The sequence below is a fragment of the Sprattus sprattus genome (genome assembly GCF_963457725.1).
Source record: "Sprattus sprattus genome assembly, chromosome: 12".
In the NCBI taxonomy this organism is placed as follows: Eukaryota; Metazoa; Chordata; class Actinopteri; order Clupeiformes; family Clupeidae; genus Sprattus; species Sprattus sprattus.
In genome coordinates this window covers 21,211,495-21,232,334 of record NC_137910.1, presented here as the reverse complement: position 1 = coordinate 21,232,334, position 20,840 = coordinate 21,211,495, and the positions used below count along the sequence as shown (strand labels likewise).

The 20,840-nt window shown below is 46.0% G+C and overlaps 1 protein-coding gene across 2 annotated transcripts in view; it reads left to right on the top strand.

Moving 5' to 3' along the window:
• Nucleotides 1–9,303: 9,303 nt before the first annotated feature.
• LOC308373796 (protein jagged-1b-like) overlaps nucleotides 9,304–20,840 on the top strand; it is a gene marked incomplete at its 5' end in the record, with an annotated part of 29,222 nt that continues 17,685 nt past the window's right edge. Inside the window, 5 exons of one of the 2 annotated variants that reach the window (XM_080849431.1) lie at nucleotides 9,304–9,375; nucleotides 9,824–10,126; nucleotides 16,925–16,982; nucleotides 19,827–20,084; nucleotides 20,449–20,509. In XM_080849431.1, the coding sequence (XP_080705557.1) occupies nucleotides 9,304–9,375; nucleotides 9,824–10,126; nucleotides 16,925–16,982; nucleotides 19,827–20,084; nucleotides 20,449–20,509 (752 nt within the window). Of the gene's footprint in view, nucleotides 9,376–9,823; nucleotides 10,127–16,675; nucleotides 16,741–16,924; nucleotides 16,983–19,826; nucleotides 20,085–20,448; nucleotides 20,510–20,840 lie in introns of those variants that run through there. The other variant, XM_080849432.1, reaches the window with a different exon arrangement.

The window sequence follows — 20,840 nt, the reverse complement described above, 5'->3', positions numbered from 1 at the left end:
TCCCTGGGGCACACACTCACTCCGGTCTCAGCTCTGATCTGTTCTCGTCTAATGACTGTGTTGACGTACACACTAAAAACTAAACCTATAGCCCTGTACTCTGCACTGGTGACATTGCAGTCAGGTCATGCGCAGCTTTTAGCCAAGAGAAACTGATCTCCTGCCATAACTTTAAACATAGAAATGTTTTTACCTCATAATTTCTTTAAAAATGTCTGAGCATGAGTTTGTTTATTGTCCTTTCATTCTTTTAATAACTCCATAAATGATGTAACGTGAAATTAATTTAGTTGAGTTTTCGTCCAAACCAAAGGTCGGTCTGTTGCCATTGCTTCACGTTAAATGGTCGACCTCATTGCCTCTCTCCATGGCCAGTCCATACATGGTCTGGACTGAAGGGCAGTCACCTGGCCAGCCTGTCAGCACTTCAGCCTCCTACTCAATCCCCCTGAGGCGACGTTGTGTACACTGTGACTTCAGCCCAGTGTAAACCCTAGCAAAGCTCCAGGGACACAAACTGGAAGATTCCTAATTCATTAAGGAAGGAACCGCTGCTGCTGCTGTCAGGCGTAATCGGACTTGACCAGCTTGACCCAGGATGTGGACGGAGAAAAAAGCGTGGCTTAAGGGGACTTGTAGGCGGAATGTGTGCCATCCATGGTGTCCATTCAAACATCTTGACCGCAGTGAAATGAAAGATGAAGTGAATCACATGTGGTACTGCCAACAAAAATCTCGCACAAATTGGTCGTCTTCAGCTCTGAAGATGAAGTTCCAGTTGAATTTACTTAAGCTAAATAAACTGAGAAAAACCAGGATGGTGGTATATAACACAGATGACAGATAAGGACTATGGGTGGCTCCCAGCATGCAGTGCGAGTGAGAAACTGTTTTGTCTGTAAATAAACTGTTTTGTCTGTAAATGTTTCCATTTTTTTGTCTGATGTAAGTGTGTGTGATTTAGCATTTCGTCTGTGTGTTCTCCTGGTTCAAGTCCGGTGTTAGTTGCCTGTGCTAACGTTAATTAGGTCTCTTGAAGTGTACGCGTGTTTGTTGTTGTGAATAAACTGGATGCCTGGGACAGTGTGGTGTATTGGAGCAGAGAGCTGCTTCGAATCCTGAGATCTCTGTCTCGCTGAACCTCTTCCCATGCTATCCTGGATTGAGCAGCTGCACTGAGGCATAGAGAGAGAGAGAGAGAGATAGAGATTGTGGATCTGGAGTGGGACATTGAGCAGACTTACTGATGCTCGGAAGACCTGGCACGACAGAAGGCGGCGCCCGCTAGAGATGGAGGTGTTCAGGCCTGATGATTCATCCCAGAGTACCCTAGAGACCGGGGCTATAGACAGCGTCATGCTCCAGTCTCTCAGTAGGCTCTCTGCGAAACTCAACGGACCGAGGCAGTGCTCTCTACGAGGCCTGCACAGCAGACGGCTCCCGCTATCCGATCACACGTCAGAGTGACTGACTACGTTGACGGGGAAGCAGAAGGGGTCTGCCAAGTTTGGCCTCCATAAAGGCATTCTCAGCGATGGCCACCACCATCCAGACGTCGCCCTCGGTAGACCGACCATCATTACCGTTGTGACAAGCCTGGTCACATAGTCTAGAAATTGCCCGGCACCAGCACCGAAAACCAAAGCCCCCCTCCAAGGCCGATGTACACTGGTTGGCAGCCTGGGTCACAATAAAGGGCTGCATCTGAACCGCCATATTAATGGTAAACCCTGCTGGGCCCTGATAGACACAGGTGCCAGTTGCCATCCTCCTGGACACCATCAGGTCACTCTCAGAAGCATGGTCACCGACCAACACCCAGCTGATTACTGAGAAGAGGCTGGCATGAGAGGGAGGAAGCCACTGAGAGTCCAGGATGGAGACCGGGAGCTGGTGCACATGTTCTGGCTCGCCAACATCTAGGAACTGCGCATCATTGGCCTGGACCTCGTGATCTTGAGCCTGTGCTAACTTGTTGGGGGGCAACCATCACCCTCTGCACAGTGACCGTGGTGCTCCAGTCTGGTCAGGGGACAAAGATCGACCCTAGGATAAACGAAGCAGTCTCCAAGCTGCCACCCCAGTGGCACTGAACCCTTGTGTCCCACTGCCCCAGCAGCCAAGCCCTCGCCGCTGATGCCATCACTGCCCGCAGAGGCGAGCTTCTACATCGCTGCCACTAATAATTGTAGCACGTAATACAGCATGTTTCCCTTTTGTGTCTGAAGTAAGCATGTGTGACTTTGTGAGCATTTTGTCTGTGTGTTGTGCTGTGGTAGTTGCCTGTGTTAGTTAACTTTATCTGTCCACCATCAGTGTAAGAGTCATTACAAAGTAAGACCTGCCCTCCTACTGAGTAATAAGTTATCCTGTGTGTGTGAACGTGAATGTGTGTATGCTTGTGGGGCTGTGTGGTGTATTGGAGCACAGGAGCTGACTTAAAACCTGAGATCTCAGTCCCACTGCACTTCTGACCACGCTAGCTCCCCACAATATTATGCCTCTCCAATGGAAGGTCATTCTTGGAGATTGCTAATGCTTCCTCATCTATCCAAAACGCACAGGCAGCTCGTTCTTTGATGAAACGGCAATCAAAATGTTTTCTCTTTCCCATTTCCTTGGTTATCTCTGCACGAGGCCCTATCTCTGTTGTTGTAACCTAACCTTGTGCCCCGTGAGCTCAGGCCTATCTGCAGGGGGAGGAATGCAGCCAGGCCAGGGTTTCGCTGGCGGGACGAGGGACGACCGGGGTGGGTGTTGAATTTAAGGCTGCTTACACGACGTTATCTGCTGACCAGCTTGATCAAGGGTCTTGCAGATGTGTGTGTGTGTGTGTGTGTGTGGCCAGTTGGTGCTCTGCAGAGATAAATCGGAACACAAGTCTACTGACCCTGACTCTGCCCTGTGCTTCAGATGTCTGGAGTTTTCCGCAGAGGAGAGAACGGACTGGCCATCCCCCCACCCCAAATGCTGAGCAACGCAAAAAAAAACACACACAAAAAAACAATCGACCTCCACAAGGCTGCAGCACTCATCTACAAGCCAATACAGGCAGGGGCCTTTCGTCACATCACCTCAGTGTCTCATCGCATGCTTCCCACAGGTCTGGAGGCAGGGACAAGAGGTGTGGGAGTGTGTGATAGTTCACAGTCTTGACAGGTCATGGAGTCCAGGACACACAAAAAATCAATATGCCTTTTCCTCAAAATTTGAGATTTTTGCTTCCTGTGTGTCTCTTGCAGGCCGACTCTCAGACAGTCAAATACACTCATTATTTTACCCAGAATGGCGAGCTCTCCTTTTCAAAACCGCTGCACAGGTCAAGGAATATATTAACAAGTCAAATTTCTCCCACACACAGCCCTCTGTCCGCAAAGACCTGCGGTTGGCATAAACTCACTCACTCAAACTTCAATGAAATATCCATTATTCATTTCACAAGGCCAGTCTTAAAATAAATGTTGAAAATAAGAATGGAGAGCCATCCCCAGAGGGGAATAATATTTATTTCAGATGAGGTCGGCGCTGCTGTCAGTGACATGCTCTTTAAAAGCTGCTCTCATAAACAAAGAGGGTAAATGTTCCAAAAGCTTAAGTGAAGATCGCAGTGCTGAGAGAGACGTTCCCAAGCACTCTCTTGTTTGCCCGCTCTCTTGCTCCCCCAAATACCATAGGGTTTACAGTGTGTCATCTGGCCAAGATCACAACTGGCCTACCTTACACCCCCCCGGCCTTCTCATTCTGCCCTCTCCCACTAACCACCAGCAGACACACACACACACACACACTAGACATCATCACACACACACATGCAAGCGCATAATACACACACACACACACGTATGCGCATAATACACACACACACACACAAACACACACACACTTGACACCAACATGAACACAGACATAATACACACACAAACACACACACAAACACATGCATGCGTATAACACACACACACACAAACACACTAGACACTAACATGCACACAGCCATAATACACACACACACATGCACACACATAATGACACAAACATAACACACACTCACACATTATAGACACAAAACAGATATAATGCACCCAGACTCAAACAGAAATGACTTTGCGGGCCAGGCTTAAACCAACCCCGACTCTCAACCCCTCTTATGCCACTTAGTAGCACTTCCCATTCCTCCATTAAGAGAACATGCACCATGCACTCCACTGCAAAACGCCACGGTAACAAAGCCCCTGAGCTCCATTCTCCAGCATCTTTTTGCTAGATTAGAGATTCTCTTATCAGTAGGCCATTTTAAGAATGTTTATTTCATATTTGCAAGGTGGTCCTCACCGGCGTCCTCCTAAATATATCCAAGTTATTTAGACCGACTTAAAGGCGTAAATCCAAAGAATGTAATATTAAGTTAAAGGGGCAGAACGCCAAGCTCGTAGTTTGACAGTGACTCAAGTACTCAAGTACACAGGATTCAGCTTCATTTCTCACTAAACAGTTGGGACCACTTTGTCTTTGTAATTCTCCTTCTTCTCTTTCTGCCCCTCCCTGTCTCCCATTCACTCCTGATACTCCCCAGTGGCGCGCATGTTGACTGTCCACAACAGTGTTATTTTTGGAACAACATTAGTAAGTCACTATTTCCGAAAGACATTTCAGCCCCGTCACCCTCCCTCCACAACCCAACCCTTCCACCCCTCTTAAATTGCTCTCAGTCTCTTTTCGCCTGCCAGCACTGTCCGACTGCAGCACCATCCAAGACCCCAGCTGGAATTGGGCTTTTGAAGTCACCCATGCACAGGTCTGAGTTTCTCACATTGCACACCTGCCCATCGCAGACTCGCAGCAAGACTTCTGCTGCAGACTCCCAGGGGGATTTCAATCAGAACCGCTTATCTAGGTTTACAATAGCAACTATTGACAATTTGTTGTAGGAGTAGCCTATAGAGAAGCACATAACCATTATCTTTGGTGGAGGAGCTTAGCTTGTGGTGGTCGGGGTGAGGGCGCTTCTGCTCATTTTACTGATAAGGATTTCTAGACCTCAGATTAGGTGTATGTGGCCTCTCGCATTTGGCAGGTAACAGGTAACCACCTCACTTTAATAGCTCCCTCTATGATACTCAGGGCCTGATTTACTAATATGCGAGCGCTTCTTAATCTGCGTTCGCAAATTAACGCACGGTGTTTTTGCGCATTTTACTTGGTATTTATCAAGCCAGATCTGCGCTGGGCAAACTGTGCTTACTCCGCCCTTTAAAGAGCCTGATTTACTAAGATTGATTTGCGAACGCATCTTTGCCAGGCGCACATTAACGCACGGTGATTCCCCGCATTTTCCGTGATATTTATCAAGCCAGATACGCGCTGGGCAATCATTATTTAGCGCACCGTTAAAAGACTGGAGAACTTGCCAGCAAGTTACTGCCACCATGGAGATTCGAGGAAGAAAAAACTAAGGTTCAGCGAATAGATAGCGAATAGATAGCGAGATAGATATATTGGTTCACGTTCGCTCAATCACTGAACCTGATTCAATGGGTTATATTGTTGTTTTGCCCGCCATCATCTACAGCGAGATGTTTAAAAGAACACGATTATAAATAATATGCTATTGGTGGCATTAATGCATAAACTGTCTATTATAACATATATATGTGTACATGGCGAGATTAATACGTTCTACAAGGGACATGGGTTCACTACAATATATCCCCACTGAAACAAATACATTTACCAAGTAGACAGGCCTCTCCAAAATCACCGTTGCTCAATCATGGATAAATGGCACTATTCCGAAAGATAAAACTGTCATGGACAGACAACTTCCACGTAAGTAATGGTCATGTTGGCATCACATATGACCTGGACATTCATTGAATATGTGTGCTTTCTGTTTCGGTAAACGTGTTCGCGGATTGAAGGTGGGACTGTTTGCATGTGGGTGCGATCAATTTCTCCAATTACGTTCGGAAAGTTTAATTTCATATATATGAATATATGAATTATACGAGTTGAAACAAATATTTCTGTTCGCTGTCTCTGTCTATGTCTTTGCCTTGCTGCTGCCATATCAACGTTTTCAGACTCAGTGGAAATGCGCTTGGTTAAGACGTGCTTTTATGAGGCGGAGAATTAGCCTGCAAATCAGAGATGTGCGCTCGCCGGGCAGTTTAGTAAATACCACGCAGTTCATCATTAGGCGCACTCCTCCCATTAAATAGCGCTACACGCCTACGTTACCACCCACGTTTCCGAACCATCCCACCTGTTTGCAGGTACACACCCTCAAAGCGTTAATATGCGCTGCGCCAGCTTAGTAAATACCGTTTTTCGTTACGACCGCTATTTTACGCCAGAAAATGGGCGCAATCCTGTTAGTAAATCAGGCCCTCAGAGTTGTCCAAGTTGAGAGTGGTGGAACTTTTTTTCTTTAATAATAAATAGCACATCATAAAATAGATTACAACATTTATTTTCATAACCATTCTGGTTATTATATAAATGCAACAGTCCATTCATAACCTGGCCTGCAGAAACCGCAGAGAGGGAAGTTTTGAATGAATGGTACCATAAGACTCAAGTTCTTGCCTTTAACACTTATGCGGTGAGGTATGATTCACGGTGACCTATGGTCAAGCCTAATTTCACAACATAAAACTTCATTGGAATTGCCAGGTGGGGAGAGACAGAGAGAGAGAGAGAGAGAGAGAGAGAGAGAGAGAAAGAGAGAAGAAGAGAGAGGTTCAGATCTACAGGGAGAGACAGCATGAGGGGATGAATTATTTCCCAGCACTTAACACACTGGTCTCATTAGAAGCAGAGAGAAGTGGGAAAATGAAGCTAGAAACCAACACAAACAAACAGCCCCCCCTGCCAATAACACTACTTTTGTCAATGCGAGCACGAACTGAAAGCAAATAAGCTTTCTTATTATATATAATATATGATATCAGTGGTAACAGACTTCGATAATGGAAGTGGTATATGGCATTGAATGTCCAGCAACAACTAAAGCCATCTCCTCAATAGCTGGGGAGTTCACTCTGCCAGAAAAATATCCTGAATTTAACAAGGAGCCACTCAAGTTTACCAGTACAGTTCCAGACTGCCTCCAGTCTCCATATCCAGCCTCCCTACCAGCAGTGGCTGCAGCAAAAATACTCCTGCAAGTGGCCTGTGGATCCCCTTCACCTCTACTTATTAACATGATCACTGTTGTTAATACAATAGCAGCGTTAAAACAGCAGCTTAACGTGGATGATTCCGCTCACGGTCTAAACCCATAGCAGTACTGGACTGGTCAGGGGGTTGCCACTGAGACATAGAGACCCTAAATGGCAGGGGAGAGGAGATACTGAAATTCAGTAGTCTGCAGCCTACAATCCCTAGAGGACCAAAGGAATTCACACCATGTTTTTCCTACCCTTAGGCAAGTTATACCAGCAGTTATACACAAGTAACAAATATTTAGTCAAATCCCTCTTTTCCTGTCAGTTTAATAGACCTGGGGAAGTATTTTCCTCAGTCAAAATTTGCATTAGCATGTAATTTCGGACTGAAAGTCTGACCAGGAGTGCCGGCGGTTTCCCGGGAGTTAAAGAGTTACACTAATTAACCCTTATTACGCACAGAATGGCCATTTGAATACAGCGAGTAACATGAGCCCCCCTCCGGGACTGGAATGTTTTGAAGCATTTCGGCTCAGACAAAGGGAGCGAGCGCACCTTTCATCTCAAACCTCAGCGACAGGAAACAGCAGACATCTAGAGTTCAACGACTCAAACACCCTCTCCAAAGTGCTTGCATGCTTCACTTGGTAACTTAAGTCTGGTTTAGGAGGGGTAAATGGAGAATCCCTAATTCAATGTCTAAATTGGCACCACTGCACTGAAAACGCACATTCCTTCCGTATCTGTTGCTCGTGTGTTGATATTGTCAGTTATACTCACACTTAAGGATGAGGATATATACTTTCCCTGCTCCTCTCTTAGCATCAGTCAGTGGACAGGGCGACAATGAGCCTTAATGACGGGAGAAAAGTGTCACTGACATCCTGAGTGGGGAGCAGCAGCAGTAGGTCTCTGCAGTGCTGAGACGAGCATGCAGCAGCTTATCAGTGCATAATTCCACTGTGGAGATCGCTGTCACACACAAAAATGGGTCATAAAAGATGATGGTGAAATACCTTGCTAGTTACTGATTGACCCTGTGTTTCTGTCTAGCGCCATGACTGTTCACATTGTGCCCTGGGGCCTGACCTGTGTAATTGCTTCAAACCAGTCCTTGGTCCTGTGTGTAGCCTACAATCATGTGCATTAAATATCCCAGAGATAACATGGTATAGGAAGTCACTGTAAATAGTTACCACATATCAACTAGTTTGCAAAGTAAGCACAAATGCCTTTTCAACCTAAGCTTTAAATGTAAATGTGAGGGTTTTGCCACGCCCACTAGGGGGCAGTAAACAAGATGGGGCAATATAATCTTAGACTGTATACAATATTAAATACACTTTCAATATTGTGGCAATATTTTCATCCTCAGTTGCTACCATGGAACATGAACTGTAAACAAGTTAAAAGGAAGAGTGCAGTTTATAGTAGTCATTTAAAACAGATTAAACTATAGGTTTGTGCAAAATTACCATAAAGACAACTGATACAAACATTAAGCAGTATTAATGTTAATCTGAATGTAACAGAACAGATCACAGAAATTGCTAAATGTTTCACAGATGTAGATATTTGTATGCATTTGGGCACGATATTATTTGTTACTACAGTGCATTTCCAGTTTAAAGGCTAAGTCTGTAAATAACATAGTATGAAGCCCAACCGCACCGATCAACATGTGGCTTTTACATACGATTTAACTCACAGTGGTCTATGCTTGCATTAAGGTGCATGGGACCGGTGTGTCCCAGGGAAGGGGCGGGCTCTGTAGCTTATAAACCAGCCGCCCCATCTTTTGAATATTAAACTGCACGCATGCGTTTGCCACCCCCATTAGCTGAACTTGCTCTATAGTTACTGCTGTGCCTCAGTTGTGGACGGCGCTCTCATGGCTCTGGTGTAACGATTTCTCACTGCTGAGAGGGAGAGAAAGTACAGAACTACAGAACAATTCAGAATCTAAAGAAAACAAGTGCATAAGGAGGTTCACTTTTTGTGTTGGAAAACTGTGGCGTTTTTCTTTCCAAAAAGTTTTGCTTTCTGTCTTTGCATGTTTAAATCGGAGAGGAATATTAGTGCCGTGAGTCGGCCAGACGTCTAGTTATAGAGCAAGAGGCAACACCAACAAGACGGCATGATTTTGCGACGGAGTTCAGTGTTTGCAGCTTTTTACTTACATGCCTTTTTACTCTGTTTGCGTGCGAAGGTATGTGGATTCTTATTTGTAACGACAGGATACAATTGGCAAAAGCATGAATCGTGTTTTTCCTCTGACACCTTTTACGCTCATGAAGAAGGATTTATGAACAACTGATGTTATTTTGCCCTATTTGTGTACATTTCTATTTTGCGCATAGCCTATAGTAGACACACAATCAAGTTTAGTTTGGACTTCAGATTGTCAGACCGGACTGGCTTGCTGCCCTGTCTGATTTTCGTGTGGGTATTCAGTGTAGGCTGATATTTATTTTGAGGGGAACGAGGACAGAAGACTTTCAGCCGAGCTAAGTTTGACAGAGGTGTTATGGCAAAGTGTTGCGTTTGAGTGGTTCACAGTCAGAGAACATCGACAGGCTATGTTAATGTATTTGTATGATAATTGCCCACATATTTCGTGATGCTTTTTTCTCATTGCTTTTGTTTTATTCTAACAGGTGTCTGACGCCTCGGGACAATTCGAGTTGCAAATCTTATCGATGCAGAACGTGAATGGCGAATTGCAGAACGGCTTGTGCTGTGATGGGTCAAGGGACGCGGAGGACCGAAAGTGCAATAGGGATGAATGTGATACTTATTTCAAAGTTTGTTTGAAGGAATACCTGCGTGTTGCTGCATCTGGGCCTTGTAGTTTCGGAACTGGATCTACGCCTGCACTCGGAGGGAATACATTTTCTTCGAAGACCACTTTGAAGAACGAACAATCCAGGATAGTCTTGCCTTTCAGCTTCGCCTGGCCGGTGAGTACACGCTAACAAGGCAATGTGTAAAGTTAGTTCAGATGGATCTTGTGATGGTACCTGCACTGATCAGTTTTATCAAGGCATAGACTCTACACTGTAAACATACGTGGTCAGCGTTCAGCTCAATATGAGTTAAGCTGAATAACAGTGCTCCAATAACCGCTGTTAAATGTGTCGTCACTGAATACTTTGAAGCTAATCTGTTGTAATTTAAAACGTATCACTGCGATCGCTAACAGGATGTTAACGGTAGACTCGGAAGTTTGGTAGATTTAAGTAGCCTATTAGGTTGCAGTAGAATTTTCTTTTAATGTTCAGCATTCCACGGTCGTGGTAGTCTGACACAGACAGATCGGATAACTATTGTTCTGCTCTTTTTTTTTTGCTGCGTCTGTGAAATTCTAAGTAGCCTAGTTCATTGATAAGTTTTGAGCAACGTATTTTATTTTATTGTTTGCTATCCCCTCAGCCATTGCTTTGTGGCTGTTTTCGGAAGTATATCTTCAAGCAAAGAAGTGTCCATGCCACCGATGTTTGGCCATAGATTGATTGTTCATTTTTACCGTCAACAAAGGTGTTTTAAAACGTGGGCTTATTTTGTAACTCTGCGGAAAGATATTTAACATAGGCCCTTCAGTTATTTAAGGCAGTGGGTCGTCTACACATTTGAGCGTTAGAGTGGAGTCCTCTGGTAATAAAGAAAGACGAGGTGCGCTGAGGTGATGAAACAAGACCGCACAGCGTGCACTGCCGGTTGTTTCGCCCTTCTGCTCACCTTAACTGTAATCTTTTGTCCACGCCACAATAAAAATAGACCGTTGAGTTCTGTATTTACCTTCACTTCGCACTGTTTCACGTGTATAAGGTCATGGCGCTCACCTCAACACCCGGACCTATGTTACTGGCTTTGGCTATCGTGATTAGAATCAGCTGCTCGGGGGAAACGAGGATCATTCGTAGTCTGAATGGGATTTATTTTTTGACGTCAGTAGTCAACAGACAGTGCACTTCTCTCTCAGAGAAAAATGTAAATGGCAGGCAAAGCCGCTTCTCGACGAATGCGTGCGCTCTCTCGCGCTCGATTTGCAGGTTTGGAGGAAGCTAAACAGGGGATTGTCATTCAAGTTTGCATGACACATCAATGTGATCGAGAATTGTGTATTAACCTATGACTGTGGATAATATGTCAGAGTCCTTAATGAAGCATGTGTTCACTACGTGCATAATAAGGCTAAACCAGTGACTGTAAAAAAAAAAATACTTTCTTTAGTCATTGGGCTAAACATACAGCCCACTTGGCATGAGCGTGTCCAATTACATCGCAGCTATTTATGTCTGTAACCTGCAGTGTCACTCCACTTATGATTTTTACAGCTTGATCAATCATAGTTGTCGTTTGGTAAAAAAAAAAATGAAATCGACAGAACGACCTCTGATGGTAACATACAAGTCCTGCTCCAGAGAGTATTATGGCAACATTCCCAACAAATAACTACCAGTTTTTCATCACGAGCTAATTGTGGTGCAAAATTTAAATGAGGGTTTGGTTTACGGTTTGGTGTATTACGGGGATAGCCGCTTAGAATAAAGTAAGGGGAGGAGAAGATATTCCATTTCGTGTTTCGGCACGCTGCCGTGACATCATGTGTACCCACATAGTTTGAAACCAGTTGAACATCTGAATGTTCTGAACATTCAGTTTAGTTCGTAACGTTTATTGCTACCGGTGTTTATCGCAATTATTGTGGGCCATTGCCTGTCAGAACTCTTTTTTTCTCTCTCTCTCTTACTGAAACGGCTTCATTTCTCTGTGATCTGCTGGGAAATATTCATATCATCCATTGTACTCCCCTTGAACTGATTGGTTGTTGAGGATAGATGGTGTAGCAGAGCAGGTGATTGGGCCGTTGGATGTGGTTCATAAAGGTTTTTTTTGGCTGCCTGGAGCTGGCCTCATGTTGAGGCTTGGGCTTTGTGAAAGTCACGCTTGGCTGGATCCTAGCTATTTCATCTCTTAACCTTGCCACCCTCAGTAACCGCTGCACTTAATGAGCTTGGCCGCAGGTTCCCAGGCCAGGTAGAGCAGCCACCCAGCAGCTGCGTAGCTCCAGTTCACATCAGGAACTGCAATATGTTCACATCCCACATAAATAATGACCCCTGTCATCCACTTTCCCCTCATCTCTTCCTTATTGGCTTCAGCAGAGTAGACCCCCCCCCCCCCTGTTTCTGTTACAGCAGTGCTGGTGGGTGTGTACAGTCAGGCAGTTTAGAGAGAGAGGTTTTTTTTTTGTTTTTTTTTTCGGAATGGCCACCCAGACAGAGCCAGGCCCAGCTAATATTAACCAGGGACAATGGCTTGCCCAAACTGGCTACAGCGAGGATTACGGAGCATAATGGAGTCGATCCAGGAATAATGCTCGTCCAGGGCAAGCAACAGGAAGCAGTGTTCGACTCAGCAGAGATGCGAGAGGCTCCTAGACAAACCAAACCAAGCTGTGACCTTACCTCACATACCGGCAGCTTCAGCAGAATGGGGTTCGCAGCCAGTGTCCCATACTACAGCTGGGATGGAGTGGACCACAGAATGATTTGCCCCAGTAGTGTGTCTATGTGCTTTATCCTCCTTATAATCAACCTTACTTGATATTTAAAGTGTAAATTTGGTTTATCTGAGACTAATAGTAATTCTGTAGGTCTGTCCACCCATCTGTGTTTACAGGAGGGTTAAGTGACTTGCCTCGGAGCACATGCCTCGAGGGAAAGGGCTGCTGGCAGTTGAGGTTAATGACATGTTTGCTTTCTATAGTCCTGTCTGAAGCTACACTTATGTGCAAATTGCCCCAGTGAAGGAGAGGAGGGAAGCATTCTCATGTTCTCTCCTCAGGGCCTAATGAGGAGCTCTTGTGTGCCGTAGATGTTTTTTGTTGTGGATGTCATTTTAGTGGGGCTTTAAGCTTGCCTGTGCTCATCAAAACACGCTCCACTTCTGGTGTTGGAATCTGTTTTTGTTTGATCAACTCCCTTACGACATGAGTTTGCTCCTTCTTTCCGAGTTAAAGGAGGGAGAAAAATTGGTTGGCACAGCTGCACGTGGCCCTCAAGAGTTGTGTGTTCTCCAGTGGTAACTGTGGTAACCCTGGAAGCCAAACCCTCAGACGCCAGGGCTTTGCCTTCCACCTTTGGCGCTGTCACGCTCACGTTACTCAAGGGTCCCTCCGGTATGGAATAGCTCTCTCTCTCGCTCTCTCTATCTCTCTCTCTCTCTCTCTCTATCTCTCTCTCTCTCTCTCTCTCTCTCTCTTTTGCTTTCTCTTTCCGGTCTGGCTGGCAATTAGGTGGCACAGTCCGATGGAATATGTGTGAACTTCTGAGGTATCAGGGAAGGTGCTCCTTATCCGGTCACCACGGGCCCTGTCAGAAGCTACTTACAGGAGAGCTCCTACTTATCTGCTGCTACCCCTGTTTCAGTAGGAATGTCACATCGTAAACAACGGATTTCTGCCCTGTTTATCAGAGTATGCCGCATTAATGAGACCGGGGGAAAGGGCCTTGGCTGAAACCTTAGGTAAAATTGTGAAGTTTAAGCATCAATGATCAGCTATTACTTGGGTGATAAATGGCTTAAGGGAAACAGGTTCACAAAGTCCCAGTCCTTGTTAAAGCTTCAGGTAGGAGGCAGGTGTTTTCATTGATGTAACAAGCCAGTATAGCCTCTTAAAAAGGATTTGTCATCCTGAAGTGTATGAATTGTCCCCTTTTCAAGACTGTAGGAAATCACAGTCAGCAACAAAAAAAGCGTGTAAACTTGGGTTCAGACACAGCTCATTCCACAGATCACTGACTCCTCGAGCTCTGGCTATTCTCAAAGGGGAAACTTTTTACAGGAAGTCCTGCACTCTCACAGACACTCTCAGTCCTTGTTTATACTGGGTAGCTCACTGGGGGAGGATGGGGGGGGGGCGGAGGGCTGTGGGCGGGGGGGTTTGGGGGGGTCATGGAGAGAGAAATGAGTGAATAGCTGGGTGTTCGCAGGCAGCTTTGACTGATGTGGAGCTGTGAAGGCCTCTCGGCAGCCAGCCTTTTTATCAGATGCTGTCTGTGCTGCTGGACAGGGCCTCACTGGCCAGCCCCGATAAGGCCACGTTCACACTGGTATTGACGAAAAAGGGGAGCCGGTCTCTGTAGAAGCAAAGAGACAGGGTGGAGGGGGGGGGGGGGGGGGGGGTGTAGTGAGAGTTCAAAGAAGACAGAGGGGTCAGCGTGGCGAGCATGGGAAAAATGAACCCGGCGGCAGCAGGCATTCTGAGCAGATAAGCAGGTAGTGAGTTATGGAGTGAGATGAATCGGTCAGGCTTGCAGTCCAGCACTTTCGCCTACTTTCTCTACCGTGTGCTTTGCGTTTGCTGAACCATACTGATGCCACTTCTAAACTGGCTTTGTTGAGTTTTATCAAGTTTTATTTTTAGTATTTCCATGTCATTGTGTGGTTTTACTTTCTGTTGTGGTGATTGTGTGTGATTTTTGTCTGATAGATGATTTACTGGTGACTCATGTTTTGTTTTGTTTTATTTTGTTTTCTCTTTTGTTTTGCATTGGCTTTCAAAAAAAAAAGGGACTGGCAGGTCTCATGCCTAGGCCTGTCTAAACTGTAGTCTGAAGTATTATCCCAGGCATAATGCCCTGTCTTATTTGGCCAAGATGAACTGTATGGGCAGGCTTAGACTTCACTTGGGAACAGGACATTTTCTGCACACTGTACACAGCCCTGCTACATTGATTGATGAGGTGATTTGATGAGGTGAATAGAGCACACAGTGTTCAAGAAAGTAGGCTAATGTGACTATGTGGACACATGAGCAAGTTTGGTCTTTTATCATTAGCGACGGAGATATCAGTAGTTCAGCGCACAGCTGTTTCCCCTCTCAGAATAGCTTGGGTTCATTAGCGACAATCTCTGCTTTGCTGAATAGCTTGGGCTGATTGTTGAAGATAAGGGATTTTTGGCAGTGTGTTGCGTGCCAGCATGTCAACCCATGTAAGGTAGAGGACCTATCTGTGTGTTGGGTTGTGAAGAGTGTCTGAGTGGGGTTAACATATCTCTGCAACAGGGGCCTGACCTTGCCAGTGCGTGCGAACCTCCATCTTGATTATTTTGGAAATTCCACCGAGCCCATCTTGGGAGGAGAGAGAGCTGTGTGTGAATGTGACAAGTAGGTGCTGGAAGTGGATGCCTTGGCACTGTGAAGACACACACACACAACCACACAGACACACACACACAGACACAGACACAGACACACACACACACACAGATAGACACACACACACACACACACACACACCCACTCACACGGAGACACACACACACACACACACACACAACCTCTCTGTCTCTCTGTGCTCCTCTGGGGCAGCAGTGCTGGGCTTTCTCTTGCTCTGTTACCTGATAGCAGTGAGAGCCATGATGACCTTAAGTCAGACAAAGCGTTTCAGAAGTGCTGAAATGAAGCCAGACCCTCTAGAGATCCCATCCTACATCAGAGTCACGTTAAAAGCCTCCTGCCCTCTCCAAACACATGCACAGTCTCTCTCTCTCTCACACACACACACACACACACACACACACACTCAGACAAACCCAGCTCTTCTGATACCTTCTCAATATTGGCCCAAAAGTAAGATGTTTTTTTTTTTTTTTTTACTGGCGCTGCAATCAGTGAGTCTTCTGGTCTCGGTGTTCTCTTGCAAACTGTTGTGCTCGCACAGTGTCGCTATGAACCTACAGAGGTGTGTTCCTTTAACCACCTGGGTAACCAGCTTAGAGGATGACCGGTGTGATGAACGTGATCCACACTGTGTCATCATCGTCTTATCTGCAATCATACGTAGGTGTTTACACTCTGAGATACGGAGATAAGTATTTCCTTTGTTGGTGTCAACTCTGCAGAATGTCGTTTTCACTGATATTTGAAGGTCTCCCGTGTTGACTGCTGGAGTACTTGGTCTGCATACCCTCAGGCACTGTAGGTGATCCATAGAGTTCTTGAAATATGAAGCCGTTTTATGTACTCTGATCGACAAAAGGTTGTGTAAACATCAAGCAGACACTGAAATGAAATATCAAGGCCAGCTTACACTTAATTGCACATTACCTTATAAACGGCAAATGTGTTCATCGTGGCTTTTCTGAGTTGTGCCTGTTTCCAGCAACCTAAGTAAGGGGTAGTGGTAGGATCCTTTGATTCCTCCTCTTGACTGTTGTGGATTAGCGAACTCGGCAACCGGCCGTTTGACTGGAGGTGCCCTGTAGCAGACGGCTTCCTGCTGTGTGTGAGGGGGGCGTGGGTTGAGCCAGAGGACCAACACACCAGGTCCTGGGGATCTTGCTTGCGGTGCATGGCCATTTGAGATTTTAAGAGGATTAGCGATGACGGAGATGATTGTGGTTCATCTTCTTGCTGCTGTTGTTCTTCATCGCCTGCCTGTTGTGTTAAGCTGCGGCAGTGACCTTCATCGTAGCTCTTGTTTTATTTTTCTTTTACCTCTGAACCCCAAGGATTGTTCAAAGAAGGTTCACCTGCTAGAGAATTTGCACACAACGACGAGGGGTAGGCGTGTACATTTTTGAGGCTAACTAATTAGCTGCGTTCCCTGCCTGTAGGCCATGCATTGATTGTGCTCAAGCTCAGGAGAAGTCGTGTGAACATGAGAGCGTTTCCTGATGTGAACTTCACTTTCATGTTTTGCATTTTGGCTGCCTCTCTGACCTGCATCTTATTTTGCTTCCCACAGAGGTCCTATACGTTGATAGTTGAAGCCCTGGACTACGATAACGACACCACAAGTGGAAGTAAGTGGCTGTTCTTGTCTTTTCATGTCTTCAGAGTGGTCATTTTGCTTTATACTTAAACCACCCTTGCACACTTGCCCTAGCTCTTACACACAGTTTACACAGTTTACACACATTTACTTAACACACACACACGCACGCACACACACACACACAGGCTTAACCTTTTGGGAGCTGCTCTGGTTAACACCAGACATGGAAGTTTATTTTTCTGGCCTCCCTCCCTCCTCTGTCAGTTCTGTGGCCGCTAAAGCAAGTGTGCCGACAGGTGCCTGCGACAAGCCCGAGAAGAGGAAGGCAGGCAGGAAAGAAAGAGTTGGGTTGGGGGGGGGGGGGGGGGGGGTGGAGGTGGCTGTTTGCTGCTGTGTGCTGCTGCTGTGTGAGGGAAGGGGAGGACGCCAGTGGGGTGAAAGGGCTTGCATGCTTATGAAAATGTTTTCAGATGCCTGACGACTAATGGCAGGTGCCGCGGGCCAACGTTGTACGCTCTCACTGTCGCTGTGGCGCTGCACAGGCTGCATCTGTCTCGCTGCTCCACCACCATAAGCCCCGCAGCTCAACACTGCGCCACAGAGACAGTTTTATTGCCTCTGTGTGTGTGTGTGTGTGTGTGCGCGTGTGTGTGTGATAGAGTGTGTTTTGTGTTGAGGAATGGTGTTGGGTGTCATTGAGCTTGATTGTTAGGTCATGAGCAGAGGAAGGCTATGGTTGGGGCTGTTGAACAGAGTGCCATTTGGTCATGAAGGTTTAACAGGGTTTCATAGTTCTCCTCAAATAAAATGATTCAGTCGTGCAGGACACAATCAAACCATTGTGTTTTCCCTAGTATGCATCTTTCTTTATATCAAGAATCATTTTTGTCATCTTTGTTTTTCTTATTTGCTTTTATTGACATTGTTTTGCCTTAGAAAAAAAACTAAAACTAAAACAGTACAAAGGAATAGATCCAGTATTTCCTTTTTCTTCAAGTCTGACACCTGTCTTTATTTTCCACTGATTATAAACGTTTCTATGAAATCGAGCTGTATTAGTGAACAGTTTTCTGATGTAATGTCATTAAGGCCAAAGTGTAGGGTTCGTTTCTTTGTCATCTTCTTTTGGGTTGAAAGGATTCAGATGGAGCCAATGGTGTTTTATTTACAGTGCTTGTCTGAGGTAACTGACTGCAAGCTTTAGTGGGATTCCTGCTATTGCCTGTTTATTTGCCATCTTCCAGAAGTCCATTAGGATCTCGGTGTGAATAGCGCTAATTAAAGACTAGCCCCTTTTTCTAGAAACCCTCTTTCTCCTCCTACACAGACTGGAAGCCTTTGGCTCACAAACAAACATATTTTCTCTCTCCCTCTCTCTCTCTCTCTCTCTCTCCCTCTCTCTCTCTCTATCTCTCTCTATCTCTCTCACGCGCATTCTAAGAAGTTCCAGGAGTTCAGGGAAAGTGATGTGTGAGTGGTACGCCTGAATAAGTCGACTTGTTATACTGTTAGTTCTGACATGCAGACTTAACCTAATAATCCTAAAATAGCACATGGCAAAATCATGAGAAATGTTGCAGTACAAAACATTTAGCGTCTGACATACTGATTTGGCATACATCTTTCCTCTGTCAACTCACACATTGCATATAGGCACATGGAGCTCTCACAGTTTAAATAGTGAAATGCTTCACTCCCATTGCAGAACTCTTAGGCTTAGCATGACTTGGGAGAGCAGTGCTACGCTATGTTGACGGCTCGTCCTCACCTCTCGGTGAAGTGGCGGGGCAGCAGGTAGCGAGGACGTGCCACCTGGCACGAGCCACAAGCCGGAGCTTGCTGGTGAAATGCCCCAGTGGGCCGCGGGATTCCTGAGGGCCGTGGAAGATTGTCTGGCGTGATTTCGTCAGCCCTCTCGCTCCCGAGCATAGTAAATACAAAAACAGTCATCCCACAGCATTACATCATTCACCCACTACTCGCTCGCTTGCTCGCTCACTGAAGGAGGAGGGAAGAGGAGTTAGAGAAGTAGGGAGGTGGTGTGTGTGTGTGTGTGTGTGTGTGTGTGTGTGTGTGTGTGTGACTCACAGACAGACAGACAAACAGAGAAATGACAAATCAGCTAAGTAGCTAAGTTTTGTGGTTTGAGTTCACAGAAGTGTGAACCAACATACTAGGTACTGGCCATGTGGTTTGTCCTTCAGCTGTCTGAAAAGATGAGCCACTTGATCTACGTAGTTCTTGCGGTAGGAGTATTGCTAAATGTTGCTATAGACACTGTGTTTGTTGCTGTTGTGGTTGTCAGGTGGGTGGTGTTTTGTTTCTGTGTGAGTGACAGACCTGCAAATCTGAGTCGGGAAGATTATAGAGAAGAGTTTATGTGAAAGTTTGTAAGTATCAGGACAGTGAGTTACTGGGATGTTTTAAAATTCCATTTTCTTGAGTCACATTGTGACAGCTCATTAGAGACCTCTAATTGTCTTCGGTTTTGGTCTGGGTTTAGGGTCTAGGTGGTTTAGGGTCTAGGTGGCTGAGGGTCTAGGTGGCTGAGGGTCTAGGTGGTTTAGGGTCTAGGTGGTTTAGGGTCTAGGAGGTTTAGTGTCTTTGGTGCTGTAGACGAAAAGTGCCTGTGCTGCAGGTGGCTCCAGTTGCATTATTATATGTTCAGTGGCTGATTTGATTAACAATAAGCAACTTAACCACAAGAACAGAGCGGTAGACAGACGCACATAAGAATGGCAAAATTGCACTTAGACATGCAATACTGCACTAGCAGGTTGCGACCAGGATTTCAGGATGGCTGCATGAGTGCACTGCAGCATTGCAGAAAATTGTGTTTCTGACTCTGACTGTGCCTTGGTGTTGTGCGCAGGCTCCTCTGGGAAGGTCATCGAGAAGGCCCTTCACTCGGGCATGATCAACCCCAACCACCCGTGGCAGAAGCTGTCCCACAACGGCAACGTGGCCCAGTTCGAGTACCAGATTCGGGTCACCTGCGACGAGCACTACTACGGCTTCGGGTGCAACAAGTACTGCCGGCCCCGTGACGACTTTTTCGGCCACTTCATCTGCGACCACAACGGCAACAAGACCTGCCAGGAGGGGTGGTCTGGACGGGACTGCAGCAAAGGTAGGTGGCTGCTCTCCCATGCTGCTGCTGCTGCTGCTGGGGTTGTGTGATTGGCTGGAGACGAGCAAAGCAGGGTTTTCGCAACTTTTGAATTAATCATCTCTGCTGTCAAAATGTAGCTAATGTTATTGCCTGTTGCCCAAGTGGAAGTTTCTCTCATCTGTGGCTAAAGTCGTGTGAAATTGGAGTTGGCGGAAAGAAAGTTACTGAGTAGGGATTTAGCAGATTTTCCTCCGCATTCCACAAATGTTCCCACGAGTGTGTCGGCAGACTCAACACATAAGCCCTGGCATGGTGCAGATAACGCTCAAGTCTCTAATTCCTCTCTCTCTCTCTCTTTCTCTCCCTGTCTCATTCTCCCCAGCTATTTGCAGACAAGGCTGCAGCACTGAACACGGCCACTGTGACCAGCCAGGTGACTGTCGGTAAGTCACAACAATCTCCTTGTCTTGCTGGGCTGACCTTTCCCCCATTAAGGACATAGGGCTGGTCTTCACTGATATTACTTAACAGCATTAAGGACTTTCAGCTAGTAGTGAATATGCTGACCTGTTTGTAGGCTGGTGTACATGCAGTCAGACACTTTTTCTGAACTGCCATGCCAATTTTTTGCCTTGCTTTTCTGAGCAGCTTTTAAGGCAGAGAGCGTTGGGGTTGAACTTGATTCCTGTCAGTGATCCTTTTCTACAGCCGAGGTCCTGATGTTGTTGCTTCTCTGGCTGGAGAATCAGTGGCAACAGGTTGTGTTTACGAGGC